At 44.0% G+C, this 12,459-nt stretch overlaps 2 protein-coding genes across 5 annotated transcripts in view; one reads left to right on the top strand and one right to left on the bottom strand.

Moving 5' to 3' along the window:
* Positions 1–5,126, bottom strand: part of serpinh2 (serine (or cysteine) peptidase inhibitor, clade H, member 2) — a 57,884-nt gene extending 52,758 nt beyond the window's left edge. For 2 of the 4 annotated variants that reach the window (XM_040040675.1, XM_040040672.1), the window contains exons 1-2: positions 4,289–4,413; positions 3,128–3,783 (exon numbers count right to left, since the gene is read on the bottom strand). In XM_040040675.1, the coding sequence (XP_039896609.1) occupies positions 3,128–3,783; positions 4,289–4,323 (691 nt within the window). In that variant the 5' untranslated portion in view covers positions 4,324–4,413. The other 2 variants (XM_040040674.1, XM_040040673.1) reach the window with 2 other exon arrangements.
* LOC120739024 (tenascin-X-like) overlaps positions 1–12,459 on the top strand; it is an 877,833-nt gene that overhangs the window by 485,110 nt on the left and 380,264 nt on the right. The window lies entirely within an intron of this gene.

Below are 12,459 nucleotides of genomic sequence, written 5' to 3'. Positions count from 1 at the left end.
CATATTCAGCCATCATCTATTCATCCACTGGTTTAAAGTCCATTATCTGCAAATCTCTTCTCTAATCACAAGAAAACAAAACAAAAAAACACTCACTTCATTACCAAAGTGTTACAAAGAAACACCGACTCACTTATGTATGAGGATCACAGAGTTGGTTGGCTGAAACTTATTCTGGAAAAATAAAATAAGTAAATAATCATAAAAGCAACAAACACCATTATGGTGAACCTCAAAGATGTTTGGCTCCATTTATCTCCAGACTAGAAAGTTACAGAGACGAGGAAGACTGTTTTCACACACTGTTAGGCCTCGTTACTACACTTTGTCTACATTTGGAGTTTCTTTAAACTGTTTAACTTATTATTAAATTCCACACTTATTCTTTTTTTTTTTATTAATAGCTGCCTGACTAATTGTTTCAACACCATGGGTGGCATCTCCAAAAGCCAACCAGACTCGAATGGAGTGCAGCCAAACACAAATCGCAGCAGAAAAGACGTGTGATTCTCCCTCCCGGGCATGCTAGCACACATCACAGGCATTCAGTCCGCTTCCTGGGAAACACGCTTTGGAATTCCAAAGCGGCCGGCTGAAGGTTACCTGAAGCGGCAACCGTGTTGTTGAAATGATGTCACGACGATGAACAATTTTCTCCACGGTACACACGTGTAAAAACAAGCACGGGGGGGTTAATGACCTGCTGACCTCCAAACAGACCTGCACAGCAGCAGCAGAGCGACGGCTTTAAACCTGAACCTTTTAATAGCTGTCAGCAACAAACAGCGAGACGACTGCGCGGCGCTCACACAGCTACCGAGTCGTCCTGTTAACTTAAAGCGTAACCCAGTGGAGAATCGATGCGAGCTCGCGGCTCGGTCTCTTCCCTCATCGACTCGTGATGGCGTGCAGTTGTGCTGTTTCAGAAGCTGTTATTAGAGTTTAAATAAGCTGGGGCTTCATGTGCCGCCTCTCCTTTTTCAGTCCCCCAGTGCTGTCGCATTATCTTGTATAAGTTTCACTCCACTGTTTTTTTCCCAGTATTATTTTCCTCTGCTGTCACTGGTGTTTGTCTAAAGCAAAACAAAGCATGAATTAATTAACCAGAGTGGACTGGAACTCCCAAAGGCAGACCCTTTTACAATCCCCTCCACCATGACAGTCCATCTCTTTCACTCTCAGCAGGCCAACCTCTCCCGCTTTACTTTTCTCAGTTTCCTCCAATCACTCCCATCTCTTTGCTTTTCTTCTGCCTCTTTCCACCCAGAAATCTCCCCTTTTTATTCATTTAATTTTACCCTTCATTTCTCTCCCTCTCTCTTTGGCCCTATTTGCTTTTCGCATCTCTCCGCTATAAACATGTTCCGCTACTAATTGGCCCTGACCTTCCTTTTCTTTGAAAGCTCTGTACAGACCGAAGGAGGAGCGACAGCAAAGAGCTTTTTTCCTTTTTTTTTTTTAAAATTCTTCCTTCAATAATTAACTGAAGGGAGGGAGAAGGGAAACAAACAAAAGCGGGGAGGGGGGGACGGACGGATGGAGATGCCTACTCAGTGCCAAAATAAAATAAAATAACACCCGAGACCTCTGAAAACATCCCATTAATAACACATCATCAACTGCTTTAAGTCCTTGGAATCCCAAACATAACAAAAAAAAAACAAAAGTTGGAACAAAAGCAGGAGCTGCTGGTTTGAGAAAGGAGCAAACTATCGACCACGCTGAAAATTATAAATCAAAACTAAAGGAATCCAATTTTCCGTAATCTAATTTGCAGCTGCAATCTGCTGCATAATCTAATTTGTATATTTGCTCCACGAAATTAATGAACCAACCAATGAGGGTGGGCTCGCAGAAAAAAACAAAAAACAAAACTAATTTTGTAATGAAGTCAAAAAACATCAAACAAAGAGAATTAATTAAATTGCTTATCAATGTATAGTCTGTCAGGGAGTGTTATTTCTGAAGGGTTGTCTATCTTTGCCAGAACCCTGTTTTCACTTCAGGAGCCTTGCCTTCTATTTTTTTCTACCTAATAAAAAGAAAAAAAAAAAAGCAGTACCTGCAGGAGGAAGGAGAAGGAACAGAGGCAGATAGACACCGATAAGGAGGATGTGAACAGGAGACATGTGGGAAGGAGAGGGAGAGGAGACAGGGGTAGATTAGACATGTGATAGAGAGTGACAAAAGCACAAAAACAGAGACCAACGCTGCAAAAAAAAGGAACAAGCGAGACAGAAGGATATATTTAACACATCATCATCATCATCTTTTGTGGAGACCGCAAACAAAAAAAAATGAGAATCTACGTCAGCGGGCATTCAAAATGTTGGCTGTGCTCTGAGACACGAAGGAGGAGATGGTAGATTAAATTCCACAATCACACAAAAAAAGGGAAAAGAAATGAGAAAAAGGAAAATAAGTCATTTCCTTGACTCATGATAAATGCGGATGAACAAATATTGCCGACCCTCGAAAATAAAATGCGATATTTATTGGCACATTTAGCGTGCCATAATGAACCTCAGATAAGGATTTAGATGGATATGTTTTTGGGATGCAACTGTTAAATCACAGATGGAGCTTCTAACCGACTGCGTCCGTGCAGAAATATTGACTGCTTTCCACCACTGCAGCCTGTCACAAAGAGCAGAGCCGAGCCAAGCTGTGCCGCCGCAGACTTGGAGCGCTCCGAGCACAGATGTTAGGCATGACATCGAGGGAGAGAGAGTCTGGACACTTGTTACTCAATTATTTAAGATGACACATCACCCCCCAATGGAAGATGAATAAGCTCTCAGTGATAGACCCCAGAATCATCCTTTATCTGCTGTGTCCACCAGCTGGAGTCCAACGCATGCACGCGCACACACACCCATGGAGATGCAGGGTGCACACAGGTGGGATTGCTGGCGCAGTCCGCCACAGAGCGAGCAAAGACTTGTGCGGACTGTCTGTGCTGTGTGATCACTAAAAATGGCGCACGCCATACTCTCATCTAAAACGGGAAAAGACATCAAGCTTTTTCGCTCCCGCAGTTTTAAAAGCAAAATTGGATGCTCACTGTTATTTAATATTTTAGTAACCCTGCACTAATTTAATTTACAATAATGTTGTTTCTACACACCTTTTAAACGCACTGCATTCGCCAGGATCAAAGCTCCAGCCCTGGCCTTGATTTCGGCCTCCAAAGGAGCGCCTTCCAGTCCACTAAGGCCGGCCTTAGCCCAGTCCTGAAGCTGCTTCAGGTCAGCCTTGGAGTCTCCTTTCCCCAGAGTCTGATGCTGCACTCTGAACCTAGCCTGACTCTGCTTCACAAAGGCCTGGTCGACTGGAGAGACCTGCTTGGAAAACACAGCTGAGGATGCGTGCAGGTGAAAGCTGGTTCCGTTGGCTTCACTGAAGCTCTTCAACGCCTCGGCAAGACATTCGGGAACCTGCGTCCCCGCCTTGTCGGGGGACGGTGGGTTGAGGATACCTCGGACCTGGCTGGAGGTGTTACCGACTGAAGCTTCCCCCAGTGCTCCGAGAGAGGAGGCCACCAGCAGAGGAGAGAAGATGACATTTACGGAGCTCGAGTCGGAGCGGAGGGCCTGGTAGAGCCGCAGACCTAGGGTCCAGCTCGGGTCACCCTGAGGTGGAGGAGGCAGTGGCGGCGGGCGAGATACTGGACCGGCCGGGGTATCGGCGCTCTTCTTGGATGAATTAGTGGTGCTCCCTTGCACCAGGAGAACTGGCAGAGAAATTAGGAGACAGAAAGGGAGCCTGGGCAGCATGGCAGTTCTGGAACAGAGAGCACGGGAAGGAGAGTCAGTATGAGGATTTGCTCACACGAGATAATCTGTCTGTGTATACATAACAGCAAGAGGAATGAGGAGAATGCACCCCTCTCATTCTCAAGGCAAGCAAAGCCCCCCCTCCACTACTATTCATTGTGCATATTTTGACCTGATTTTTAATAGTGTAATACTCATACTGCAACACTCATAGTTGAGATAAAGCAATATAAACACAGCCTGAGGGCTCCTTTTTTTTCCCCTGTAAAAGTGTCATTTGTGTAAACTGCTCCTACAGAGCCACAGCAGTGAGAACTTGATTTTCTAAATTCCTCCCCACTTGGATCCACGGTTATTATCTCACCCGCTGCGCGAAAGAAGCAACGTGCGACAATTAACGCTGATGAAGTTTTCAGGCTGGGACCGAACAAACGAATGAGAGGGGGAAATGTGCGTTTTCAATCTTTCCTTGAAAAGAAAAAAAGAAAAAGGCAAAAACTTCGACTCCTTACTTTTGCCGAAATTCAACAGAAGTGACGGCAAACATCTGTCGTCTACTTCAGCTTATACTCTCTCAAAATTAACCAAAAATGTAAAAAGTCTGGAAGACAGGGAAAGAGAGAAAAATGTCGTGTTCGTTTCATTAATTTACCGTTAATTAATTCACGTGTGTCCCTGTCGTTTTTGCGCCGCGGTCCTGGCTGTGAGCTCCGGAGAAAGTGCTGCTGGAGCTCAGACGTGGCAGAGGAAGTTTACCGTCCCCGCTAACTTCAGCTCCCGGTTAGCTTTCTGCTCTTCCCGAAACTTCCAGGCTTCCACGAGGAGCTGCCACCGTGAGCTTATTTAGCTTTGGGCTGTTTAGGTGCGGGCTCCATGTTAAACAAGCATTTAAAAAAAGAAAGAAATTTAGTTAACAACCTAAAATAGGGCACACTTAGCACACAGTGTGAAAAAGAACTATAACGCTGTTTTCCAAAGCAGTTCTATGAATGACATGTAATCCAGTCTGAACTCAGTTTTACTATATATGACGTGTAAATATGCAGCTAATGGTATAAAAACGTTTTAAACCCATTAAACCCTGCCACTTTGTGTCAGTCCTGCTATTCAACTCGTGTTTTTTTCCACACATTTATACTTTACAAAACCATAATTAAATATGGCTAAGTCATTGTTGGGATGGGATACCTTTCAGCGGTTCCCTATGGGCTTTTCAGGGATTATGTGGGTGCAGTGTTGGTCTTGGTACAGGTTTTCAAAATGGACAAAAATCCACCGCTTGCAGCAAATGAGGCGTTTCTCCATTCAAAAGAAACCCTTGTGGGTTTGCCGGGATAATAAACTCTCTTGTTCTGGACTCAGTGGGGGTTGTAGTTCCCAAAGGCACTCAAGCGGGGTCGCTAATGGTCTTCTCATCGCTCCAGCTCAGTGACCCCGTGAGAGGCTGCCTCATGTGGTCCAGGGCCTCCCAAACTTGACACCCAGGCCTCCCATTGCGCAGGACATAGACCACAGCGCTGGCAGTCAGATTTTTTTTATTTGGTCAATTTAAAGATGTTTTTTCCTTTTTTACAACTTGTGATTATGTCCTAAATCTGACTTTATCTTGGCATGTTGATTACGGAGAGCATTTTATTTTCTTTATAAGTTCAAGTGCTTTAAGTTGAGTTTCCAGGGAAGCCCCCCTACACACATACACACACACACACACCTCACTTTTCAGTAGCCTACTATGAAGGAAAACTAGGGCACACTATGAAAGGCTGTATTACAGCTGACCCTTCCGAATGTCCTCATTCTGTAGTCTCCTCATTTCGCCTCCTTAAATTGTACCTGCCCTCCATCTACAATACTACAAGGAGTGGAGAGCAGATAACTTGTAAACAGTGCTTTGGCACAGGGATTATTGCCCAAAGTTAAGGATGGAGAATGACCATATAGGGTCCTAATCAATAAATATAGAGATAGACTAAGGAGGCTAGAGGAGGATCAGAGAGGGATATGGAGGAAGATAACTGCTTGAGACCACCAATGCTTAGCAATCAGGCCGAACATGACAGCTTGTAGACCCAACCAATTATTTACCCCAGCCAAATCAATAGAGCTCTCTCCGAAAGATAGCCATCAGCACCACTATCTGGAACACATTCGCAGCAGAAAGTACAAGCACACACTGAGCACTCTGCTCGCTGCCACTCTCGCTCTCTGTCTCTTTTGAAAACGCACACACGCACTTCCCTCAGAGACACTTAGTTATCAGGCTTCCTTAGAAATAAGACACCAATCAACTAATTATTGAGCATCCTCAGTGAAAACAGAAAGAGAAAAACGGCAACATATCAAACTACATCTGCAGCTAACAAGAAGGTGCATTGGAGGTGCAATGTATGTGCATTTGCACAAACGTCCAGTGAAGCTCCCTCGACGGCCTGGGGATGCACGGTGGCGGTGATGAGTCGACCGGTGCAACCACAAAGGTCGTAACCCTGCCAGTGGCGTCACCACCCATCCCTTGAGACCTCCCAGGGTCGCACCACAGTCAGTCTTTGCAGTAATGAGCAGTGTTACGGTGCGAGTGATTCATAGAAACCAGGGCTTGCACCTTCAGTTAAACGAGTCCCCGGGGATAATGCTTTGGAATGCGATAAGCTGCTCAGTCAGGACATTAACTGCGATGTGGCTGAACACCTTCCCCTTTACCCGCCTCCAAAAGGCCCACCTCCATGCTGCCCTGCTTGCCCTCACCTATCCGCACCTTGTCCAAGTCCTGAGCCCCGATTCAGTTTCCCAGCTTCAGATGTCAGCGTCTCTAGCAGAAAATGTAGCAATATGCTTAACACATTATCCATTTGTGCTGCTGTTAGACCTGGCTCAAGGGCTCAGCTACAGAAGCTTCACCTTGCAATGAAAGCACTTACGGTCACTGCCAACTGGCCTCGAGCTATCCACTCACCCCACGCACAGTTCTTGCTCTCATCTTTTTCTTGTGTTTCTCCTCAGCCCCCCCTTTGCAGTTTCACACATATTGTAACATTTATATTATTTTACTACTGATGCTAAAAAAAAAACTCCATTAAAAATTGACAGCATAGAATAGTATTAAATGGAAAGGACATAAATTATTGATCAAAAAGCTTCAGTCAGAGTATTTGCCCTGATCCCTGCTTTTATAAACACACCTTTTCATAACATACCAAACAACTCTAAATGCACTGTTTTCTGCTTTGGGTGTTATCAGCGCAGGTCTGGATTGTAATGGTTTGAGGCATGTCATTTTTAATTTCTCTGAGCTGACTTGTGTTGCACATAAGTTTTTTAAATATTTGTATAGCATCAGTTCACCCATACTTTCACACAGTATGGAACTATTAAAGAACAACACGGTATACAAAATGAATGTAAATCTAGGTCGGCCTATATTTAATTTTTATAGAGTATTACAACACGTTTTGTTTTTACATTGCTTATATTTCATCAACATAATGTCAGAGGTGTTTTCTTGGATTTAGGTCTGGCGAGTGTGGGAAGTCAGTCAGTGTTATCGGTTACTTCATCCTTCAGGAACTGTCTGCATACTCTCACCACATGTGGCTGTGCTTTGTTGTTAGAACCCAGGACCCACTGCACCAGCGTAGGGCCCAAGCATATCATCCTGATACATAATGGCAGTCATGTCAGTTTCAGTTTCCCAGCCTGTAAAGGTCTGTGGATATCTCCATGGATATATCGTCCCAGATCATCAGTGACCAACCATGAAGCAATGTAACTGGTCATGCTGAGCAATGTAACTTGCCCTCATCTATGAAAACTCAGGGCACCAGTGGTGGACCTGCCAATTCTGGTATTCTATGGCAAATGCCAATCAGGCTACATAGTGCCAGGCAGTGAGGACAGGGCCCAATAGAGCTTCTGATTGGTCAGAGACACTCACACCACTGGCTTGCTGGAGGTCATTATGTAGCTTTGGCAGTGCTTATCCTGTTTCTTATTGCACAAAGGAGCAGATATTGGTCCTGTTGATGGGTTAAGGATCTCCAGCTCTACTAGAGTAACTACCTGCCTCCTGGAATCTCCTGCATGCTCTGGAAATTTTGCTGGGAGACGGAGCAAACCTTCTGGCAAAGGCACATATTGATGTACCATCCTGGATGTGTTGGACCTGTGCAAGCTCTGCAGGGTGGTGAGTGGTGACACTGACACTAGCCAAATGCAACACTAGTGAAAAAAAATGTCAGTGACCTCCACCTGTAAAACTCTTTCTGTTTTGGGGGTTGTCTCATTGCTGCCCCTCTAGTGCGCCTGAGGTTAATTTCATCTCAACAGCAAAGCAGCTGAAACTGATTAACAACCTCCTCTGCTGCTTAACTGACCAGATCAATATCCCAGAGGTTTAACTGTCTTGGTGCTAAACTCTGATTAAAAAGTGTTCCTTTCATTTTTTGAGGAAGTGTATTCTACATCAATTCCACGTTATGTTTCACCTGCTCAGCTTCCTTGCGCTACGTTTTGACTTCATATTGTGCTTTTTGCTTTACCTCCAAGGAGGGTTGGATTGGAGACGAGCACATCGACACATAAAGAAAACTGCAACCATTTTACTATTTCGCCCAAACTCAAAAACTCTTTCCTTATGAATATGTGAAAATGTCCTCCCACCTCCACCTTCCCTGCAACATTTGCCACCTCCTCTTACTCAGTGTCAACCCATTTCCCCTCCGCTTCTCACCTCCTCTCATTTCATTCACTCCTACTCAATTCCCATCTCTCCTCTCCTCCGTCTGAATATCACCCCATGCTTCCATGTCTCACATATTTTGGAGTCTGTACAGAACAAACAGCATGTAACATGTGAGCCCCAGTTTGTCAGCTCTGGCCTGCCTGTCTGTCATCAGGTCTGGCCTGTTTCAGCCAATAGAGAGTTGGTTCAGACCCCGTCTGGACAGACCCATGGGATGCTGTTGGTTTCCATCAAGTTCCATTGTGGTCTTTTAAAATTAGGGGCTCTTTCTTAATGTCTGGCTGAGCTGCTAAGCTGCAATTATGATTTGTACTGAAGCGCTGCTTTAACTCCAGCTTCATCCTGGTTTGGGAATCTGGTGCCAAACCTTCCCTGTGAATTAAACCGAAACACATAACGAGCATATTTAAAAGTCACCGGGATGTTGGCTTTTGCATTTTTTAGTATGAGTGGCTTCTAATCTTTGGGATTGCTCATTACTCGGTGTAATAGGTCGTAAACAGCCAAGGAGGAGATGGAAGAAACACAAGCAAATGCGCAAATATGAAGCTGTAACTTCTGAAAAGATGTTTAGGTTTGCTTCACCGAGTATCTAAAAATACACATTTTCGATGGGGGTTTGGGGAGTGGGATATGTCTGTGTCCCCCCCGACTGGGATGTTCTCCCTCCCCGTTATGGATCTAGGTCAAAACTTTATAAGGCAACAGGAGGTATGGGCGGGCAGATGGAAAGAGAAATATGTGTATTTAATCAATGGAGGGGAACGAGAGGGGCCAGCGGAGGAAAGGTGAGGAGGGCCAGCGGTATTCGGGGTCAGGTTCAACATGTTGAAAAGTGTCAAAATTACAGACGCATCTGGTGTTCATCTTAAAGGTTTTCAATAAGCCTTAAAGGTTTCCTGCAACCATGTGAACGCCTGCTAATGCAAAATAGGAGGTTTGATGTTTGACTTTTTTGGGGGGGTTTGTGAGAAAACAGTTCAGAAATTTATATAAAATACTAGAACTTTGGTGAAATGCTGGGAAGTACAAAAGCAAGAGCGAGCACATCATCTCCGCTGGCACACAGCTACACGGCAACAAAGGCAAATAAGTGGCTTTTAATGTGCTCAGTGAGTCAGACAAGAGAAGCAAATGCCAAGCACCCACAAGAGTACACAGCTGCTTCAAGCAAGTGTTGACAACTATCTTTATTGGAATTAAATATTACTCTGAGCCCCACCCCAAAGTAACCGGCACACCTGTGACTCAGATCACTCAGACTCCGACTCCGTGACACCAAATCAACACGTCCGCTTTTCTTTTTTTTCCACACTTAAGACACCCAAACCTAATCTGCCACACAAACACAACCCCAAGCCTGTCAGAAGTGTGGACGCACACACTAAAAAGACAGATATGTTGACTCCCCCACCCCACCAGCCCTCACCACACACACACAAGCTCATAAACACACACGCACACACACATGCTGCTTATATCCTCTGGCTGTGAGTTTGCCAGGAGCCAGCTGGTACTGTCATGTCTGATAGGCTGGAACAGAGACAGAGACGGAGACGAGGCCGGGAGAGAAAAGAAGGAAGGAGGGAGGCAAGCTGGGAAAAACGTCTACAGCAGAATGTATTAGTAAGACCCTGTCTGTCTGGATGAGTGTGTTGCTGATTTGAGGAAGACTGTATCAAAGCCTGGCAACTCATTACACTGTCTCATTTGGGTCCGTGGGGAGTATCTCCTATCCCTCCATCCCAGTCGTCAGCGGAGCATTTGTCTCATTCTCCTCCTTTCTTAAATGACCTGCACTTTCTGTGCCCCCCTCCTTCCCTCCACCCAGTCGTTATTTTACATAATTCTCTAATTTTTATGCAAATAAATATTAGCGCGACGGCAATGAATGGTGCGCTGACAACCAGCATTAGTGAGAGAAAGTGTTTTTGTAGCAGTTCATGTAAGAAATGTTGTTTTTAATAAAAGGGAAGCGAGTCTGATTTTCGCTGCCCTGCAAGACAAAACATAATTAAAATGTTGTTGATCAAGACGAATCACTCAATTATTCTGCGATGTTCATTCTGGTTCAGAAAAAAAGGAGGAAAAAAGCTCATAGTTGTAATAGACAACAAAGCTGAGAAGACAAAACCCTACCTCAGTATTTATCTATGTCTGCATTTGCGTCTGGATCGGGCTGTTCTTGCATTTAATCTAAAAATGTGGAGTTGTGTTTGGGAGAGTTAATGGCCACATTCACCGAAGCCAGGAAAGGTCATAGACTTCTTAATGTAAAACCAATTGTCCATTAAAGACAAATCGCCCTTTAGATCCAAAGTCAGTACAACTGTCCTGCTTCAAAGTTTGCGTGTTTTCTTGAAGATCCCGGATGATTTAATGTTCTGCGGTGATGTTGTTGTTAATATTATTATGCCTAACAAGCTTATTCTTTAGCTTGGCTCTGTATAGGAAGTCAAAAAGAAACCGCTTCACCCATCATTAAGCCAAAAAATAACTCCATAACTCCTACACACAGCTAAAAACGGCACATGCTCTGCTGTGTTTTTGTAATGAAGGTCAAACAACCAAAATCTAACTGTTTCTGAAATTAATCTGGGTCCAATTTGTTCAATTTTCTCATCGTTCCCAGAATGAAAAGTTTTAGGTATTTCTGTAAAGGCGTTTAATTAAATAACACTAAACGCCTCCAGCTGTGCTAGAAGCTCTGCAAACCGATGCGCAGACACAGCGGCGCTTCAATCTAAATGCTGATGTTTCGGCAGGTGCAATGTTTTCACGTTTGCCACATTCACTTAAAGCATGTGAGATTTAGAAAAGTGCTAAACCAGTCTGTTTACCATTCATCTGGATGTAGCCGTTTCTGTGGGAGACTGTCAATGCTACACCCACATGAACAGAATCAGCTTTCAGGGATTTCCTTACCTGGATGATTGAGCACGCATCAAGACAAAAATAACTGTTGAAGGAAAAAAAAAAAAAAAAAGAGGATACCTGAATTGACTTGATGATAAAAGTATGCATATCCCCAGAGCACTTACAGTTCACCTTGAGAAAAATGTGTCTGTAACAGCTGCCTCAGCATCCAGGAGTCCAGACAATCACTCAGCACAAACAGCAAACCCATCTGCTTGGCAACTCATTGAAAGTTGAGACAAAGTTAACTAATTTGTGGGCCAACCTGCTGCTTTAGGTCTCCCAAATCAAACGCAGCACCACTGACTGTTAAAAAAGCTCCAGATTCTTTCAAATCCTATAAGATTTTCTCTGATTTCTCTGGTATTACTATCAGCCAGCGGCGGCTATAATAAGAGGTGTTAAGAATGGTAAAAGTTAAAAGTTAGTAAATGGGTTGGTTATGGGACACCTGAAGACACTACACGCTGTCCTGGCTGATGCAATTATTAGTTTAGTATCATCCTGAGAACCAGCCTATTTATTTGTGTCTTCTGTAATGGACATTTGTTTTCAGGTCTATATCTTTTGCTTTATTTAAGCTAGTCCCGTTTTACTAAATAGACGACATCCTTTCTGTTGATATGCCAATGGAACAATCTAGTTCGATGGGACGAGTCCTTTTTTCTTGGTTCTCAGGGGAATATAAAGGCACAGAAGTACAGATATCTTCTAGAAAAGAAAAAGAAAAAAAAAAGATCAGGATTAATTTGTTCCTAATAACTGAAGGTCAGCATGTAGGTACAGCACCTATGTTCACACAGCTGTCAATTGCCCCGACACAACAGGAAGGAGACACTGAAAACGGAGAAAACTGCAGACAGAAATTTGTGAGATGACAACATCCACAACAAAAGGTTAGTGATTAGTGCATCGCTACATGAGTTGATCATTTTACGATAAAAAAAGCAAAGACCCTAACCTTCCTCCCTGTCGTCATAATGAAATTTTAAGCCCGGCAGTGACTGTTTCCTGAAGCTTTAAAACTGC

Source organism: Simochromis diagramma, unplaced genomic scaffold (genome assembly GCF_900408965.1).
Source record: "Simochromis diagramma unplaced genomic scaffold, fSimDia1.1 OVJJ01000317.1, whole genome shotgun sequence".
NCBI lineage: Eukaryota > Metazoa > Chordata > Actinopteri > Cichliformes > Cichlidae > Simochromis > Simochromis diagramma.
The sequence above is the reverse complement of the archived record's forward strand: the minus strand, read 5'-3'. Positions and strand labels throughout refer to the sequence as shown.